The sequence below is a fragment of the Balaenoptera ricei genome, chromosome 20, assembly GCF_028023285.1.
Source record: "Balaenoptera ricei isolate mBalRic1 chromosome 20, mBalRic1.hap2, whole genome shotgun sequence".
NCBI lineage: Eukaryota > Metazoa > Chordata > Mammalia > Artiodactyla > Balaenopteridae > Balaenoptera > Balaenoptera ricei.
Genome location: NC_082658.1, coordinates 26,640,018 through 26,659,429, shown reverse-complemented (window position 1 = coordinate 26,659,429; position 19,412 = coordinate 26,640,018). Strand labels below are relative to the sequence as shown.

Genomic DNA, 19,412 nt, shown 5'->3' with positions numbered 1-19,412 from the left:
CTTTGCTGGTCGACATTCTATGTCTCTCAGTCTGTCTTTCCCACGCGAACTTGGCGGTCTCTTCCTGTGATTATGATGCTCTCAGGGTGAGTACTTCTGCCTCGGAGGAAGATCAGCTCAAGCCTGGTGGAAGGTTTGGAGGTAGAACCCCAACCCCCTGTTTGAAGCCTCCCGAGGGCAGCGTCAAACGAGCCAAGCCCATACTCTGAGGTATGAGGACACCATCTTCTCTCAATTTCAATTATTTTAAAATTAAAATTTAAAAAACTGATACTCAATGTAATTATTGGAAAATGTTTATGTTAGCAACAATTTGCATATGTGATACTACTTTTTTGACTGTCAGTTTTATGAAATCTAAATACCGATCAAGTACTTGTAATAAAATTTAGCAACCAAATTGTGATTTCAAAGAGTTAGTATGGGAAAAAAAGGTAGATTCTCTCATTAATTTTTATATTGATTACATGTAGATATGATAATACTTTGGATATTTTTAAATACTTAGTATGAAAAAAAGTAGAATATCTTATTAATAATGTATATAATGATTACATGTTAAAATGATAATATTTTGTATATAAGGGTTAAGTAAAATATATTAACATTTATTTCATCTGTTTCATTTTACTTTTATTTTTAAGTGGCTACCAGAAAATTTAAGATTACTTATTATGTTTCTGATGAAGTGTATGACTTCTAAGTATGATTACACCACACTTTATTCATTCAACTGTTGGTGTATACTGAGATTTTTCTAGTTTTTATTTATTAAAAACAATACTGCTTTGAACATTCTTGTATTTGTATCCTGATACATATTTGCCTGAGTTTGCCTAGGATGTAGTAGGGATACAGAATTGTTTCCTAAGAAGTTGTGCTATTTCAAGTTGGCCAATTGAAACATGTCAAGTCTCCACCTCTTCAACTTCCACCAAAATCCCTAAGAATGATAGAAAAGATATAACTTAAAAGTCACAACCTTAGCTCAATGTGTGGGAGCAGCTCCACAAATGCTCCCCTACCAGAAACGTCCTGGAGCTACCTACAGGGTGATCAGTTGGAATAGAGCGGTAGGAGCAGCCTACAGCACACATGAACCACACATATTTCCTTCTTGATCCAGGCAACAAAAGGTGTCTTCCTCTAGGCAGGAGCAATTGGTGTTAGACAGGGGGCAAGGTCCCAGAACCCTGGAAGAAAGGTATGCACTCCCTGACTAGCCACCAGAAGGCACCTTCCACCTCTGCCTTATTTTCAGGGGAACCCATTGGGAGTAATAAGCCCCAACAGCTCATTTCACTTCTCCCCTAAAGCTGGGAAACAAACGCAGTAGAATCTCAACTACAAAGATGAATTACACTCAGGAATGACCAAACAATGTGAGAAAGCCAACTCCTTTAAGGACAGAAAACAAAAACAAACATAAGAGCTTATAGCCAATGAATCAGAGTTAACAAAGCACAGAGGACCTTAGGATAGCACAATTATTACCCTCAGACAGATGTAAGCAGATAGTGCATCCATTAATCAACTCAAGAATATATGAATGAAAAGTGTTAGCAATAATTTAAAAAACTCAGTATATGAGAAGCAGAAATGACAGTTAAAGAATAAATTAGGAAACTGAGAGATCCAGCCAATGACTTCTCCAGAATGCAGAATGAAGGGACCAGGAACGATTCACAGTCAAGGCTGACGCCTGGGTCTGCCAGAGGAATGTTAAGCCCTTTGCTTCCGCTGGTCTCACAATAAAGACTAGGAACATGCTGCGGGGAGGAGGGGGTGGTGTTTTGCACCTGTTTCTTATATCTGATAAGCAGGAAGGCACATAGCCAGTATCCCAAGACTGGAGTGAGGGAGTAGTAGAGAGAGCCAGTATAGAAGAAACTCTATAAGATGTCAAAGGTAGGTTTCTCTTGCCTGGAAGAATCCCCTTCCTTGCAGGTAGTATTAACAGTGGTACATCCTTCAGGAGCCTTGGGGATCTGAGCACAGGCTATGTTGCCTTGTGAAACTATTTCCACTGAGTTCTGCATTTAAAACCTTCTGCTTTTCACTCACAGTGTCTCTTGGTCACATATTTTTATTAATTCCATCTCATAGCTTAATTCCAGCTCATAAATTAATTCTTTACTCATAGCTTATGAGAATTAAAATATAACTACCTGGAAACTCTGCAACTCAGTTATTAAGGTGGTTCATATTATACAGGATATGGTCACACACATTTTTAAAAGATCACTAAAACAAAAACACAAAAGACTTCAATTCCCACAAAGAACTCTTGGAGCCCTGAGCATGCTTCAAAGACCCTGACCTCAATTTGAAATTCACCATTTTAGAAGGAATCACAGTGATTGTCAGAATACGTGTTAGGGGGAATGGTCAACAGATGGTGCTAAGATTGATTGTTTTCCCACCTCTAAGTAGTGGTTTCATATTTCCATGGAAATGATCCAAAAAGAAAAAAAACAAATCAATATGTCTAACGACATTTATGGTAACACTTTTCATACCTTCAAAGGTAGGAGAAAACTCTACCTCCCCATATCGCATAACAAAATTGTATGTATATACCATAAATGATAAACAAACATCACAGGAAATGATGGTATATGAAAAGACGCTACACAAAAGTGGAACTCATACTAATTATAACTTTGAACGTTGACAAGGATTCAGTAAGTACAGCAAAGAGATGGGGCTGATTCTCAACTCTTTATGGCACTGTCTTCTCTGATTGGCTGATGCCCATATCAGACTGTTTAGAGTTTGAATATCATGGTAAGACAGGGGGTAACCAAACAGTATGTATTTCAAGTTAATGGGGTTTTTTTCTGTGAAGCTGTTTGGATGACAGGATAGTAGAAATTTTAAAAATAACAACGGTAAATTCAGCCTAGAAGTAAAGTTTACACTGAGAATGAGTCAGTCACCAAAAAATTACCCAAAAAGGAGCTTCAAATAAGCAATAACTGAATAACTGGAATAAAATACATTAATCTGTAGAACTCCTAATATTCATTTTGACTGAAGAAAACATTTTAAAACTATGGGGAATCAGAGTTAAAGCCAGATCTAAAAATTTCTCACACCATGAAAATATCAAAACCAGGCATGAAGTAACATTTAAGAAAGATCAATTTCTAACTTCTGAGCAGGGTTCGGTCTAAGGCAATCTTCTAAATTTCACATTCATTCTTGATTCTGTATTATTGACAATTATCCTTCTCTCCACCTCTGTAACTTCTAGGAAAATGAGAGGGCTCAGGGTTGGTTTGTTTGATTGATTTAACTATATATATAAAATGCAAACAAGAGGCCTTTCTGGAACTGATTTACTCTCCTTCCCCTGCTTTCTTTCTCTCCAAAGTACTTAGCAATGCTTGAAATTATATCTATTTATTATACATATATACTTATTTTTATATATTTGTAAACCCCCTGAGAACTGGGATACTTGGGCTGTTTCATTCTTGGGCCTGTAACCCTAGCATGTAAAACAGTTCCTGGCATATAGTAGATACTAAAAAAATATTTATTGAATGAATTCAGAAACTGACAAGTTATCAACTATCAGACACGTTTACTTAAAAAAAATTATCCATTTAACGTCACTCATGAGGATAAATATAGGAAAAGAAATGTGTTTCTTCTCCCCTACACTTGTGCCTCAATCTTTTGAGACAAGAATCCTTTGAGAATTTCATAAAAGCAATGGTTCTTTTCCCTAAAAAACTGCACTTTCTTGAACACACGCAAAAGTGTGCATGCAATTTCGACTTGTGGATCATCCTTTTAGGGCAGAGGTCTGTGAATAGACAGGACTGAATCCAGAGTGCCAAACTTGGATGGGAAATAAAATTACATCTCAGTTTTCACAAATCTCTAACTAAAACCAGCACTTCCTTCCATTATGAATGTAGGCAACAAACCACAGTAGATCAGCAGTATAGTTAATTTGGTCCCCAACAGAAATCACAGGTCATTTCATATCACGTATATGCTGCAGATACCTCGAAATATCATTTTTTCTCATCACTACCCTGGAGTTATAATATTTATTAGACCTACCACTAGATCTTGTTATTTAATGTGTTAAGAGAAGCATATTTATTACTATTTCACTAATTTTAAAAATATTCCGAAAACTATTTCAGTATAGTTGGTTTCCTTTGTTTGCTATATATTTTGACTTATTATACATTTTAAAACATTATCCCAAGAACATAAGCTTCTGCAGTTTGCCAAAGAGGTATACACGGGGGAGCAGGAGGGAGGTTAAGAAATTCTGCTTTGGGGAACAACAGACCTCAAGTTAGAAACCTCTGCTTATAAGGTAGAAACCTCAAGCTGACTTAGAAATCTTCAAACCTTGCCAGACACATGTTATAGTGTATCGCCTCCCAAATACATGCTTTTTAAAAATTATTTTTTTAATTTCAATTTATTTTTTAAAAATATGTCATATATATTCACATCACAAAATTCCAAAAATATGTAGCACACAATTCAAACTTTTTCTCTTACCTCTATCCCTCAGTCTACCACCCCCCTCCACTCCCAGAGGAAGTTATCTATTTCTTGTGCCAAATGACTTTCATTTTTCTTACAAGTTTGGGAAATAAAATCTCCAAGTTAGATACTATCACAGGAAATATAAACTACATATAATATTTAGGAAATCTGCAAATTAAAAAAAAATTGCCTGGTTCTAGCATTTTTTTCCTTACCAATAAGATGACAGATTAAGGGGGCATCTCTTTAAAGGTGGTCATAATACCTGTTTTTAGACTGACTGTTATGTCTCTTATTATTAATTCAGAAGTCATTTATGACTTGTCTATTCAAGTTGAACTAAGGATATGACCACAGATTTTCATGAAAAATTACTTTGAAAGTTTTTTTCTAAAATCACTTATGTATCTAAACTGACATTCTCTACAAATCAATAAAAATATAGTAACAGAAAAATGGGCAAAGGACAGAATTCAGAGATGAAATACAAATGTTCAGTAAACATATAAAGATATTTAAGTTCACAAGTAATAAGAAAAATTCAAATTCAGATGGGACCCCTTTTATTCACCCGGCACATTAGCAAAAAAAAAAAAAAAAAAAAAAAAAAGGGAGAATATCCAGTGGTGGAAGGGTGTGGGGAAATGAATGGCATCACAGCATGATGACTGTAATATAAGCTGGCACAACTTTTTTGAGGGCAATTAAAATTTTATATCTAAATAGTCTTCACCCCAACAATAACATTTCTAGATAACTATTCTGTAGAAATAAATGAACAGGGTCACAAAAATGCATGTACAAAGATATTCATTGCAGCAATGCAAGTAACAAGAAAACTGGACACAATCTAAACACCCTTCAATAGGGGTATTATTAAACTGTGATACATTCATACTATGGAATATTATGCAGGAGTATAAATGAATGGGGTAATGCTCTATGTAATGGGAAGGAAAGAAATGTAAGACATATCATGAAATGAAGGAATCAAGTTGCAGGATGTTACTTATGTAAAAAAAACATAAGAAAACACACAAACCTATTTTGCTATCTGTAAATACGTATGTATTCAAACGTATGGAAAAGAGTCTGGAAGGATTAATACTAAACTCAAAGTAGTGGGTGGGGGATTAGGGCACAAAGAGGGTTTTCACTATACCTGTTATTTCATTGTTATCTATTGAGAATATAATCACGTATTACTTGTATAATGGAAAATAAGTTTAAATTGGCTCTTACTGATTTTAAAGAGGTCCTGCCAACTTTAACTTTTAAAATAAACACAGAATTTCAATCATTAGGTTGCTTTGGGATACGGAAGGGGAAATACCTTTTCTCACAGGTATTGACCTCAAAATTCTGGACCAGGAAGGATCTTACAATGCAGTTAGCTTTTTGTATTCATATTTGGGGAGAGTATACTCACAGCTTCTCAGCCCAGCGGTATGCCTTCCATATACTTTCAGCAATGTAAGAAATAGAGTTTCCTGGGAAATTTCTGTGAAGAAACACAGTTCATATCCTTGAATAGGTAGGAAAAGAATGTAGAGACTAAGGAAAAGAATCATGGCCACCGTGTGGGGAATATTCAAATGCAGAGAAGACCAGCTTTCTAATTCCCACAGCTTCTCAGCTTCCCAGTGTGCACAATTAATAAAAACATACTGTGAGGCCACTGGCACAAACAATGAGGCATCTTCTCAGAACCTGAACTTCCTATCTGTCCAATTTCTTGGATACATAATGCCAATTACTTTTTTTCCAAAATCACTTATGTGTCTAAAGTGACTCCTACACATCAATGAGAAAAATGGCAAACATTTATCAATATCAGCAAATAAATATACAGAAATCCTATGCCAGGCAACACCAAAGCTTTGGCTCAGTGCCCTCAGAATCTCTCCAGGTGTTAGAAGGATACGGCAATTAGAAATTAGAGGGACTAATACGAAAACATCTCTTAAACATATTGCATAGGGAAAATCACAAGTCACTGAGCAAGGAGTAAAGTTATTATCTCATTAGGGGAACAAACTGCAAAGGAAAGAGATTGGAAGGAAGGAAACACATCAAAACAGTAACAGGAGTTACCTTATTGGTGGTAGGGAAGGTGGGGTGGAATTTTCACATTTTATCCTATATACTTCTGTGACATTTCTTTTTTTAAACAGTGAGAATGTATCCATGAATTAGACATGTTTAAGGGAAACTGTTAAATGCCTGAGGTTCAGTTTGAACCACTAACTCAGTGGATGACTTTGAATCTTTAGCTTTAGCTTTGTCCTCTTCCTTCAGCAACAATGTAACTATTCAGTTTATATGCACATTTTTCACGCGAGTCAGAAATACGTCATAACGGATACCTGTCTGCCCATCTGCCTGAGGGACATTTCCACTCAAACAGAGCCTTCTGGTTGCTTTATGCTCACCAATAAAAGATGCCTAAGACTGAACTCATCTCCCTCAAAACTGACGCTGCTTCTCAAGTGCTAGATTTCCACCAGTTATACCACCATCATTCTGCCCATCAACACATGTGATTTGTCTCTTTCCTGTACTACAATCCCCCAACTCTAGTCAATTACTACATCTTGTCAGTTTCTCCTCAGTAGTACTCTCGGGATTTTCTTTCTACTTCCATCACAACCAGTCGAATTTGGCCCCTTCTCACTTTACTCCAAGATTTTGCTAAAGCATTCTATTTGGTCTCCCTGAATCAAGCTTTCGTCTCTAGATCGCTCTACATATGAAATCTAAAATAAGCCTCTTGTTTTAATCATTTGTCTCTCTTGCTTGAAAACTTGCAGTGGCTCCCCATATCTTACAGCATAACTTTCAAACCCCCATTGCCGAGAGCCAAGGTTTTTCATAATCCTATCTTTCATTGTTGCCTAACCCAATTCTTTACAGCCAGACTAATCTATTAAATTCTGATCATCCATGCAGTCACACCTTTGCCTAGACTGTACTGCCTATTATTTTGCTGACAAATCACAGCCAATCTTTAAGTCCCAGCTAAAGATTTAGCTTATCCATGCAGCCTTCCGTGACCTCCACACCCCTGTGATTACAGGTTCTGGTGAATTACAGCACCTATCTGTATTTCTCTTAACACTAAATTATATATTACCTCCCTTTTAAGGCATATCCCCTTTCTTCCCACTTGTCATTGTCATGTTCTGGAGACAATGCCATACACTTCTGTGGCTCCCACAGTACTTAGCCCTGGGTTGGGCACAAAATGGGTGCTACATATAGAAAGCCAGGGAACAAAGATGAGTTCTAGATATAACTGAGGGATTGAATAATAATAATAGCTAACACTAAAATATATGCTAGGCACTGATAGAAGACCTTTACCTATATTAACTCATCTAAATCTTCCAATGAGATTCGAGTCATGGGGAGATTTACGAGTCATAGGAGTCATCCTATGAGATGATGACTACCATAATCCCCATTTCACAGATGAGGAAATTGAGTCATAAAACTAATAAATGACAGAGCTGGGTTCAAACCCAGGTAGTCTGGCTGCGGAATCTCTACTCTTCACCACTTTGTAGTATTACCACCAATGAGATGGGGAGAGGGACATGTTGCTATAAAGACGATGGAGTAAAGGTGGGAGAAGAGTAGATGTTAAGGAATTAAATAATGGGGTAAAAAATGGAGAAGGAAAACATAAGGGCAATTAAAAGTAAAAGACTGGAGGAGAGGGAAAAATAGTAAGAAGGAGAATGAAGATAAGGAATCATTGACAAACAAAAGGTAGAAACAGAAAGTCAGTCAATGAGGGTTGGGGAGATAAAGAGGACCCAGGAAGACCTGAAGAAAGGCTGCCATGTCAGGCAGGATGCAGAGAACAAATGAGGAAAGGCGATTCTTACATGATGGTGAAGGTGCCCTTGTAGGCGTTAGGCTCTGGCTCAGGCACTCTGTGGAGCTTCTGCTTGGGGCTGAGACCACCACATGACAGCGTCTCATTTTTGCAGGTACAGAGCTCACATATGCTGATGTTTGTGGTGGCATTCTGTTCTGGCTGCTTCTTTTCTGGGGTATATTTTACACCAGGAAGACCTGTGGATACTGAATACTGAGTCGAAGGAAAAAGAACTGTCTCGGATGGCCTTGGTTGCTGAGATATATTAAGTCCCAGGTCCCCAGGTGGAACTGTGAGTTGAGTCAGGTTTGGTTGTGCGAGTGTCACCTCAGGGTGTTTTGGAGGAGGAGCTGTAGTCTGCTGTAGGGATGAAGAATGTCCAGCCTCCATAGTGGGTTCTGGAGTTGTGGTTTGCTCTAGGTCCACATGATGAACTATGACGCTGGATGATGTTGAGTGCTGACCTTGATCCTTACCTGGGGTTGGAACTGTCACCTCCTGCTGGAATGGAGATTGAACTACAACCTCCTGAGGTGCCTCTGGAGGCTGAGGTGGGGTCTCCTGCATGATTGCAGAAGGTAAAGTCTCCATATTGGATACTGCAGTAACGGTAAGTTCCACATCCATAGGTTGAATTGTGACTTGAGTTAGGTTTGGCTGGGCAAGTGTCATCTCAGGGTGTTCTGGAGGGGGAGCTGTAGCCTGCTGCCGGGATGTAGAATGTACACACACTGTAGTAGGTTCTGGAGTTGTGGTAAGCTCCAGCTCCAAAGGTTTAACTGTGATACTGGGTGATGTTGGATGCTCAGCATGATCCTGATCTGGTGCTGGAACTGTCACCTCGGGATACAATGGAGACTGAGCTATACCTTCCTTAATGAGCTCTGGAGGCTGAGCTTGGGTCTGCTGCATGGTTGGAGGAGGTTTAACCTCCATACTGGATTCCAGAGTTAACGTAAGTTCCAGGTCCAAAGGTTGAACTGTGACCTCAGTCAAGGTTGGATGCTGAGCCTGAACTTGCTCTGGATTTGGAAGTGTCACCTCAGAGTATGTTGGAGGAACTATAGTCTCCTGCAGGAGTGTGGAATGTTCAGCCTCCATAGTAGGCTCTGGAGTTGTGGTAAGCCCCTGGTCTAAAGGCTGAACTGTGACACTGGGTCATGTTGGAGGCGCAGTGGAATCCTGATCTGGTGCTGGAACTATTGCGTTCTGATATACTGGAGGCTGAGCTACAAAAACATCCTTAGGTGGTTATGGAGGCTGGGTTAAGGTCTCCTGCATGGTTGGAGAAGGTTCATCCTCCTTAGTGGGCTCTGGCCTTATGGTCAGTTGAAGGTCCAAAGGTTGAACTGTGACATCAGTCAAGGTTGGATGCTGAGCCTGAACTTGCTCTGGATTTGGAAATGTAACCTCGGGGTATGTTGGAGGAACTGCAGTATGCTGCAGGGCTGTGGAATGTTCATCCTCCGTTGTAGGTTCTGGAGCTGTGGGAAGCCCCTGGTCCAAAGGTTTAACTGTGACACTGGGCAAGTTTGAATGCTCAGCTTGATCCTGTCCAAGTGTTGGAACTGTCATCTCATAATGCACTGCAGTTTGTGCTAAAACCTCCTTAGGTGCCACTGGAGACTGAGATGGGGCCTCCTGCTGGGCTGGAGAAGGTTCTGTCTCTTTCAGGGGTTCCAGAGGTAGGTTTGGGAACTCCTGTTGGACTAGAGAAGACTCCATATTCTCAGGGGGCTGTAGAAGCTGAGGAAGGGACCCTTGAGGGGCTGGAAATGGTTCCACCTTTGCAGGGAGCTCTGGTGACTGAGCCTGAAGCTCCTGCTGTGTGGGAGAAGGTACCACCTCCTTAGGGGGCTCAGGAGATATAGCTGAGCCCCCCTGGGCAACTGGAGACTGAGCTGGGGGTTCCTCGTGGACTAAACAAAGCTCTATCCCTCCAGGGGGATCTGGAGTCTGAGTAGGGTCCTCCTGCTGCACTGGAGGATGTTCAACCTCTTTAGTGGGCTCTAGAGTTAAGACAACCGCCAGATCCACGGGTTTAACTGTCATATTAGGCAACATTGGATGTTCAACTTCACCTGGACTTAGAGGTGAGAATGTCACTTCATTATGTACTGAAGGTTGAGCTGCACCATCTGTAGAGGCCCCTGGAGGCTGAGTTGGGTGCTGATGCTGGACTGGAGAAGGTCCAACCCACTCAGTGGGCTTTGGATGCTGAGTTGAGCTCTCCTGCTGCCTTGGAGAAGGTTCAGTTTCCTCAGGAAGCTCTTCAGGTTGAGTTGGGGCTCCCTGCTGAACTGGAGAAGGTTCAACATTTTCAGAGGGGGTTGGATGCTGATCTGAAACCTCTTGCTGGACTGACAAAGCTTCCACCTGCTCAGGGGACACTGTAGACTGAGCCGAGGTTTCTTGTTGGGGTGGAGAAGTTTCAACCTCATTAGTGAACGCTGGAGTTACAATAAGTGCAAGATCCACAGGTTTAACAGTGACATTGGGCCGCTGCAGAAGCTGACCTTGATCCTGACCTAGAGGAGAAACTGTTGTCACATGATGCTCTGGAGAGAAAACTACAGTCACATTAGAGAGCTCTGGAGACTGGGTTGGAGAGGAGTCAACCTCACCAGGAGACTGTGGAGGCTGAGCTGTGTCTGCCTGCTGAGGTGGAGAAGGTACAAGCTCAGGAGCCAGTGGATGCTGATCTGGAGTCTCCTGCTGGGTTGTGGCAGGTATAACTCCTTCTCCAGGATGCTCTGGATACTGAGCTGGGGTCTCCTCTTGTACTGAAGGTTTATTATGTGCACCAGCTTCTGGAGATTGGGCTGGAGCCTCCTGTTGAACTGGCAAAGGTTCAACCTCCTCAGGTGGCTGTGAAGGCAGCATGGGGGCCTCATGCTGGGTTGTAGAAAATTCTGCATTAGTAAGGGGCACTGAGGGCTGAGCTGAAGGCTTGTGCTGATTTGGAGAAGGTCCCACCTCTGGAGTGGGTTCTTTTGTTATGGTAAGCTCCATATCTGCAGGTTTGACAGCGACACTGGATAAGTTTGAATGCTGAGCATGACGGTGACTTGGAGGTGAAACTGTCATTTCATGATGCTCTGGAGATTGAGCTGGCTCTTCCTGTTGAGTTGCAGAAGGTTCCACCTCCCCTCAAGAAGGCTCTGGAGGCTGAGCTGGTAGCTCCTGCAGGGTTGCAGAAGGATCTATCTATCTCCGCTGGAAACAGAGCTGGGATCTCCTACTGGGTTGGACACCATTCTACCTCACTAGGGGGCTCTGGAGACTGAGCTGAGGCTTCCTCCTGGGTTGCAGAACTTCCACCTTCTCCAAAAGACTCTGAAAGCTGAGCTGGGGTCTCCTGCTGGGTTGCTGGCTTCACCTCCTCAGGAGGCTATGTAGGCTCAGAAGGCTGAGTCGGTTGCTCCTGTTCACTTGGAGAACGCTCAGCTTCCACAAGAGGCTCTGGAGGCTGACCTGTGGACTCCTGCTGGGTTGGAGAAGGTTCAACTTCCCCAGGAGGCTCAGAAGGTGGAGCTGGTTGCTCCCGCTCACGTGAAGGCTCAACCTCTCCAGGAGGCTCTGGAGGCTTAGCTGAGGTCTCTGGTTGGGTTGGAGAAGATTCTGTCTCCTCAGGATGCTCAAGAGGTGGAGCCACGTCCTCCTGCTGAGCTGTAGGAAATTCAGCTTCCGGAGTGGGCTCTGGAGTGATGCTAAGTTCCAAATCCAGAGGTTGAAGTGTCACACTGGGCAAGTTTGAATGAGTGTGACGCTGAACGCCAGGTAGAGATGCTACCTCATCACGCACGGGAATTTGAAGTACATACTGAGTAGGGAACCCTGGAGCCTGAGTTGGGGCCTCTTGATGGAGTAGAGAAGGTTCAACCTCCTCAGGGCGCTCTGGAGGCTGAGAAGGGGCCTGCTGCTGGGCTGGAGAAGGTTCTGTCTCTTTCAGGGGTTCCAGAGGTAGGTTTGGGAACTCCTGTTGGACTAGAGAAGACTCCATATTCTCAGGGGGCTGTAGAAGCTGAGGAAGGGTCCCTTAAGGGGCTGGAAATGGTTCCACCTTTGCAGGGAGCTCTGGTGACTGAGCCTGAAGCTCCTGCTGTGTGGGAGAAGGTACCACCTCCTTAGGGGGCTCAGGAGATATAGCTGAGCCCCCCTGGGCAACTGGAGACTGAGCTGGGGGTTCCTCGTGTACTAAACAAAGCTCTATCCCTCCAGGGGGATCTGGAGTCTGAGTAGGGTCCTCCTGCTGCACTGGAGGATGTTCAACCTCTTTAGTGGGCTCTAGAGTTAAGACAACCGCCAGATCCACGGGTTTAACTGTCATATAGGCAACACTGGATGTTCAACTTCACCTGGACCTAGAGGTGCGAATGTCACTTCATTATGTACTGAAGGTTGATCTGCACCATCTGTAGAGGCCCCTGGAGGCTGAGTTGGGTGCTGATGCTAGACTGGAGAAGGTCCAACCCACTCAGTGGGCTTTGGATGCTGAGTTGAGCTCTCCTGCTGCCTTGGAGAAGGTTCAGTTTCCTCAGGAAGCTCTTCAGGTTGAGTTGGGGCTCCCTGCTGAACTGGAGAAGGTTCAACATTTTCAGAGGGGGTTGGATGCTGATCTGAAACGTCTTGCTGGACTGACAAGGCTTCCACCTGCTCAGGGGACACTGTAGACTGAGCCGAGGTTTCTTGTTGGGGTGGAGAAGTTTCAACCTCATTAGTGAACGCTGGAGTTACGATAAGTGCAAGATCCACAGGTTGAACAGTGACATCGGGTCGCTGCAGAAGCTGACCTTGTTCCTGACCTAGAGGAGAAACTGTTGTCACATGATGCTCTGGAGAGAAAACTACAGTCACATTAGAGAGCTCTGGAGACAGTGTTGGAGAGGAGTCAACCTCACCAGGAGACTGTGGATGCTGAGCTCTGGCTCCCTGCTGAGGTGGAGAAGGTACAAGCTCAGGAGCCTGTGGATGCTGATCTGGAGTCTCCTGCTGGGTTGTGGCAGGTATAACTTCTTCTCCAGGATGCTCTGGATACTGAGCTGGGGTCTCCTTTTGTACTGAAGGTTTATTATGTGCACCGACTTCGGGAGATTGGGCTGGAGCCTCCTGTTGAACTGGCAAAGGTTCAACATCCTCAGGTGGCTGTGAAGGCAGCTTCGGGGCCTTATGCTGGGTTGTAGAAAATTCTGCATTAGTAAGGAGCACGGAGGGCTGAGCTGAAGGCTTGTGCTGATTTGGAGAAGGTCCCACCTCTGGAGTGGGTTCTTTTGTTATGGTAAGCTCCACATCTGCTGGTTTGACAGCGACACTGGATAAGTTTGAATACTGAGCATGACGGTGACTTGGAGGTGAAACTGTCATTTCATGATGCTCTGGAGGTTGAGCTGGCTCTTCCTGTTGAGTTGCAGAAGGTTCCACCTCCCCTCAAGAAGGCTCTGGAGGCTGAGCTGGTAGCTCCTGCAGGGTTGCAGAAGGATCTATCTATCTCCGCTGGAAACAGAGCTGGGATCTCCTACTGGGTTGGACACCATTCTACCTCACTAGGGGGCTCTGGAGACTGAGCTGAGGCTTCCTCCTGGGTTGCAGAACTTTCAGCTTCTCCAAAAGACTCTGAAAGCTGAGCTGGGGTCTCCTGCTGGGTTGCTGGCTTCACCTCCTCAGGAGGCTCTGTAGGCTCAGAAGCCTGAGTCGGTTGTTCCTGTTCACTTGGACAAGGCTCAGCTTCCACAAGAGGCTCTGGAGGCTGACCTGTGGTCTCCTGCTGGGTTGGAGAAGGTTCAACTTCCCCAGGAGGCTCAGAAGGTGGAGCTGGTTGCTCCCACTCACGTGAAGGCTCAACCTCTCCAGGAGGCTCTGGAGGCTTAGCTGAGGTCTCTGGTTGGGTTGGAGAAGATTCTGTCTCCTCAGGATGCTCAAGAGGTGGAGCCAGGTCCTCCTGCTGAGCTGTAGGAAATTCAGCTTACGGAGTGGGCTCTGGAGTGATGCTAAGTTCCAAATCCAGAGGTTGAAGTGTCACACTGGGCAAGTTTGAATGAGTGTGATGCTGAACGCCACGTAGAGATGCTACCTCATCACTCACTGGAATGTGAAGTACATACTGAGTAGGGAACCCTGGAGCCTGACTTGGGGCCTCTTCATGGAGGAGAGAAGGTTCAACCTCCTCAGGGCGCTCTGGAGGCTGAGAAGGGGCCTGCTGCTGGACTGGAGAAGGTTCAACTTCCTCGGGGCTCTCTGGAGGCTGAGATGGGGCCTCCTGCTGGGCTGGAGAAGGTTCTGTCTCTTTCAGGGGTTCCAGAGGTAGGTCTGGGAACTCCTGTTGGACTAGAGAAGACTCCATATTCTCAGGGGGCTGTAGAAGCGGAGGAAGGGTCCCTTGAGGGACTGGAAATGGTTCCACTTTTGCAGGGAGTTCTAGTGACTGAGCCAGAAGCTCCTGCTGTGTGGGAGAAGGTGCCACCTCCTTAGGAGGCTCAGGAGATATAGCTGAGCCCCCCTGGGCAACTGGAGACTGAGCAGGGGGCTCCTCGGAGACTAAAGAAAGGTCTATCCCTCCAGGGGGATCTGGAGTCTGAGTAGAGTCTTCCTGCTGCACTGGAGGATGTTCAACCTCTTTAGTGGGCTCTAGAATTAAGAAAACCGCCAGATCCATGGGTTTAACTGTCATATAGGCAACACTGGATGTTCAACTTCACCTGGACCTAGAGGTGAGAATGTCACTTCATTACGTACTGAAGGTTGAGCTGCACCATCTGTAGAGGCCCCTGGAGGCTGAGTTGGGTGCTGATGCTGGACTGGAGAAGGTCCAACCCACTCAGTGGGCTTTGGATCCTGAGCTGAGCTCTCCTGCTGCCTTGGAGAAGGTTCAGTTTCCTCAGGAAGCTCTTCAGGTTGAGTTGGGGCTCCCTGCTGAACTGGAGACGGTTCAACATTTTCAGTGGGGGTTGGATGCTGATCTGAAACCTCTTGCTGGACTGACAAAGCTTCCACCTGCTCAGGGGACACTGTAGACTGAGCCGAGGTTTCTTGTTGGGGTGGAGAAGTTTCAACCTCATTAGTGAACGCTGGAGTTACGATAAGTGCAAGATCCACAGGTTGAACAGTGACATCGGGCTGCTGCAGAAGCTGACCTTGATCCTGACCTAGAGGAGAAACTGTTGTCACATGATGCTCTGGAGAGAAAACTACAGTCACATTAGAGAGCTCTGGAGACTGGGTTGGTGAGGAGTCAACCTCACCAGGAGACTGTGGATGCTGAGCTGAGGCTTCCTGCTGAGGTGGAGAAGGTACAAGCTCAGGAGCCTGTGCATGCTGATCTGGAGTCTCCTGCTGGGTTGTGGCAGGTATAACTCCTTCTCCAGGATGCTCTGGATACTGAGCTGGGGTCTCCTCTTGTACTGAAGGTTTATTATGTGCACCGGCTTCTGGAGATTGGGCTGGAGCCTCCTGTTGAACTGGCAAAGGTTCAACCTCCTCAGGTGGCTGTGAAGGCAGCGTGGGGGCCTCATGCTGGGTTGTAGAAAATTCTGCATTAGTAAGGGGCACGGAGGCCTGAGCTGAAGGCTTGTGCTGATTTGGAGAAGGTCCCACCTCTGGAGTGGGTTCCTTTGTTATGGTAAGCTCCACATCTGCAGGTTTGACAGCGACACTGGATAAGTTTGAATGCTGAGCATGACGGTGACTTGGAGGTGAAACTGTCATTTCATGATGCTCTGGAGGTTGAGCTGGCTCTTCCTGTTGAGTTGCAGAAGGTTCCACCTCCCCTCAAGAAGGCTCTGGAGGCTGAGCTGGTAGCTCCTGCAGGGTTGCAGAAGGATCTATCTATCTCCGCTGGAAACAGAGCTGGGATCTCCTACTGGGTTGGACACCATTCTACCTCACTAGGGGGCTCTGGAGACTGAGCTGAGGCTTCCTCCTGGGTTGCAGAACTTCCAGCTTCTCCAAAAGACTCTGAAAGCTGAGCTGGGGTCTCCTGCTGGGTTGCTGGCTTCACCTCCTCAGGAGGCTCTGTAGGCTCAGAAGGCTGAGTCGGTTGCTCCTGTTCACTTGGAGAACGCTCAGCTTCCACAAGAGGCTCTGGAGGCTGACCTGTGGTCTCCTGCTGGGTTGGAGAAGGTTCAACTTCCCCAGGAGGCTCAGAAGGTGGAGCTGGTTGCTCCCGCTCACGTGAAGGCTCAACCTCTCCAGGAGGCTCTGGAGGCTTAGCTGAGGTCTCTGGTTGGGTTGGAGAAGATTCTGTCTCCTCAGGATCCTCAAGAGGTGGAGCCAGGTCCTCCTGCTGAGCTGTAGGAAACTCAGCTTCCGGAGTGGGCTCTGGATTGATGCTAAATTCCAAATCCAGATGTTGAAGTGTCACACTGGGCAAGTTTGAATGAGCGTGACGCTGAACGCCAGGTAGAGATGCTGCCTCATCCCTCACTGGAATTTTATTTTATTTATTTATTTTTTAATTAATTTTGAACTTATTTGTATTTTTGTGAATTTTTTATATGAGGGTTTTGCCATTGTGATACTGTTCTTTTTCTTACTCATCTGTAAGAATTTTTAATAGGTTACTCTTTTTTTTATAAGCAGATATTCATTTTTAATTATTATTTATTTGTTTATTTTATTTTTGCCTGTGTTGGGTCTTCGTTTCTGCGCAAGGGCTTTCTCCACTTGCGGCAAGCGGGGGCACACTTCATCGCGGTGTGCGGGCCTCTATCTTGGCCTCTCTTGTTGCGGAGCAGAGGCTCCAGACGCACAGGCTCAACAGTTGTTGTTCACAGGCCTAAGTTGCTCCGAGGCATGTGGGATCTTCCCAGACCAGGGCCCGATCCCGTGTCCCCTGCATCAGCAGGCAGATTTTCAACCACTGCGCCACCAGGGAAGCCCCACTCACTGGAATTTGAAGTACATACTCAGTAGGGAACCCTGGAGCCTGAGTTGTGGCCTCTTGATGGAGTAGAGAAGGTTCAACCTCCTCAGGGAGCTCTGGAGGTTGAGATGGGGCCTGCTGCTGGACTGGCGCAGGTTCAACCTCCTCGGGGCTCTCTGGAGGCTGAGATGGGGTCTCCAGCTGGACTGGACAAGGTTCAACCTCTTTGGTGACCTGTGGAGTTATGGTCAGTGCCAGATCCAGAGGTTTAACAGTGACATTGTACAAGTTTGACTGCTGAACTTCATTTACCCCATGATGTGCTACTGGTCGAACTACAACCTCCTTAAGTGTCTCCAAAGGCTGGGCTAGGGCCTCCTGGGGACTTGAAGTTTCTAGTTCCTCAGGGGCCTCTGAAGGCTGAGATGGACCCTCCTGCTGAAGTGGAGGTGGTTCTACCTCTTCAGCGGGCTCTGGAGGCTGAGCCCGGGCCTCTGCCTGGGGTGAAAAAGATTCAACCTCCTCAGGCGTCTGTGGATGCTGAGCAGGGGCCTCGTGCTGGGGTAAAGATTCAGCCTCCTCAGTGCGCTCTGGATGACGAGTGTGGGCCTCCTGCTGGGATGGAGAAATTTCAGCTTCCTCAGGGGGCTCTGGAGGTTCATCTGGGCTCCCCAAAAAATCCCTAGGTAGGCTCTCCTCACGGTAAAAGGCATCCATCCATACTGAGATCTAAATAATCACCCTGCAACTGTTGTTCTAGACACTAGAGAGTGTTTTTTTTCAAATTGGCCTATAGTTCCAACAACAACTTTGGCAAGCCGTTGATGCTGAACTAGATCTTTCTTCAGGTTTGGGGGTGAAACAATAAACTTCATTGGTTTTGAGCTCTTACTACCTAGAGGTGGAACAAGTATTTCAAATGACTGGTGACCTTCAGCCTGATCTAGACCTATGTTTTTAGTCTTACATTTGCGTTGAGAAGGCAGAACCAAGGCCTGATTCTGATTCCAATCCAGCACTGGAACTTCCTCTGGGAGCTTTTGATGTTGGGTTTGCTTGTTATTCAGATCCTGATGTGGAACAGCAAACTGATCTGGCCCTGTAGGCAGCTCTCCAACCGAATCCGTGTCCGGGTATGGAACCTCAATCTCAGTCAACTCCTGATGAGGTGGGGCCAACATCTGGACTGGAGATGAGGACATCAAGTAATTAAAGCCCCCGGCTTCTGCCAGGGTGTAAGGGCATGGGGCAATTTGGGATGGGGGTCTGAGACGTGTGAAGACCAAGCCTCGATCAGCCGCGGGGGGTGGGGGGTTGGGGGTCACCTGGACGGGGCCCAGGGCCTACTCCGGAGGCTGAAATGCCTGGACTAGAAGCCAACGTCATTGCCATGTGAGGAGGAGCCGTGGGGCGCACCCTCGACACAGAGGCGCAGCCGCGACATAACATGCGGCGGCTCCCAGGCGCAGCGACCCAGGCCAGTGAGGAGCTGGAGCCACATCCTCCTTCAGAGCCGAACCGAACCGCTATGCCAGCGCCGCGACGCGAGGGCTCACCGTTCGCAATCGCGCGCCCCTTTCCCGCCTAACATCCCACCCGTTATTTATGACATCTTTAGTTACGCCACCGTTATTAGGTTCGTGCGGAGATCCAATGCGCGCCACCAGAGTGGGCCTTTTTCCCACAGTCCCCAGGGCGCCAGCCATCCTTCCCCTTGCAAAGGCGACAATTACCTCCTTCCGGGCCCTCTCCCCAACCCCTCCCTGCCCTCCCTGGCCCCAAACAATGAGGCGGGATTTGGGCTGCACACCCGAGTGGCCCCAAACTCCAGCAGCCCAGGGGTGGAGGGGGGTTGGGAAGGATGCAGAGCTTCCCAAGGAAACCACAAGACCTGGCATTCTGGGAAATTCAAAAGTGCTAGTCCAGTTCTGGCAATCTGAACACTTCCTCCTCAAAGCTGAAGTCTGAGAGGCATTCTTCCTCCCTTTGGCCACACGGCTGACAAGAAAAGTAGCTGACCTGCAAAATGAGCACCAGTTAGGGTGGCGGGAGGGGAGCACACCTTACAGTTATTCTAAAATGTTGCCATTTCCTCCAAACTCTCAGTATTCACGTCTCATTATTAATTCACCACTCTGTTATTAGGGGTTA

General features: G+C 45.7%; 1 protein-coding gene across 1 annotated transcript in view; it reads right to left on the bottom strand.

The window, feature by feature from the left end:
- The window catches only part of LOC132354538 (titin-like), a 68,075-nt gene extending 49,107 nt beyond the window's left edge, over nucleotides 1-18,968 (bottom strand). Inside the window, 14 exon segments of the mRNA XM_059906418.1 lie at nucleotides 5,951-6,022; nucleotides 8,412-11,548; nucleotides 11,672-11,705; nucleotides 11,806-12,442; nucleotides 12,729-12,768; nucleotides 12,863-13,830; nucleotides 13,949-14,350; nucleotides 14,531-15,026; nucleotides 15,071-16,162; nucleotides 17,364-17,990; nucleotides 18,026-18,492; nucleotides 18,495-18,573; nucleotides 18,575-18,679; nucleotides 18,682-18,968. Of these exon segments, the coding sequence (XP_059762401.1) occupies nucleotides 5,951-6,022; nucleotides 8,412-11,548; nucleotides 11,672-11,705; nucleotides 11,806-12,442; nucleotides 12,729-12,768; nucleotides 12,863-13,830; nucleotides 13,949-14,350; nucleotides 14,531-15,026; nucleotides 15,071-16,162; nucleotides 17,364-17,990; nucleotides 18,026-18,492; nucleotides 18,495-18,573; nucleotides 18,575-18,679; nucleotides 18,682-18,762 (8,237 nt within the window). The 5' untranslated portion in view covers nucleotides 18,763-18,968.
- Between the last annotated feature and the right edge of the window lie 444 nt (nucleotides 18,969-19,412).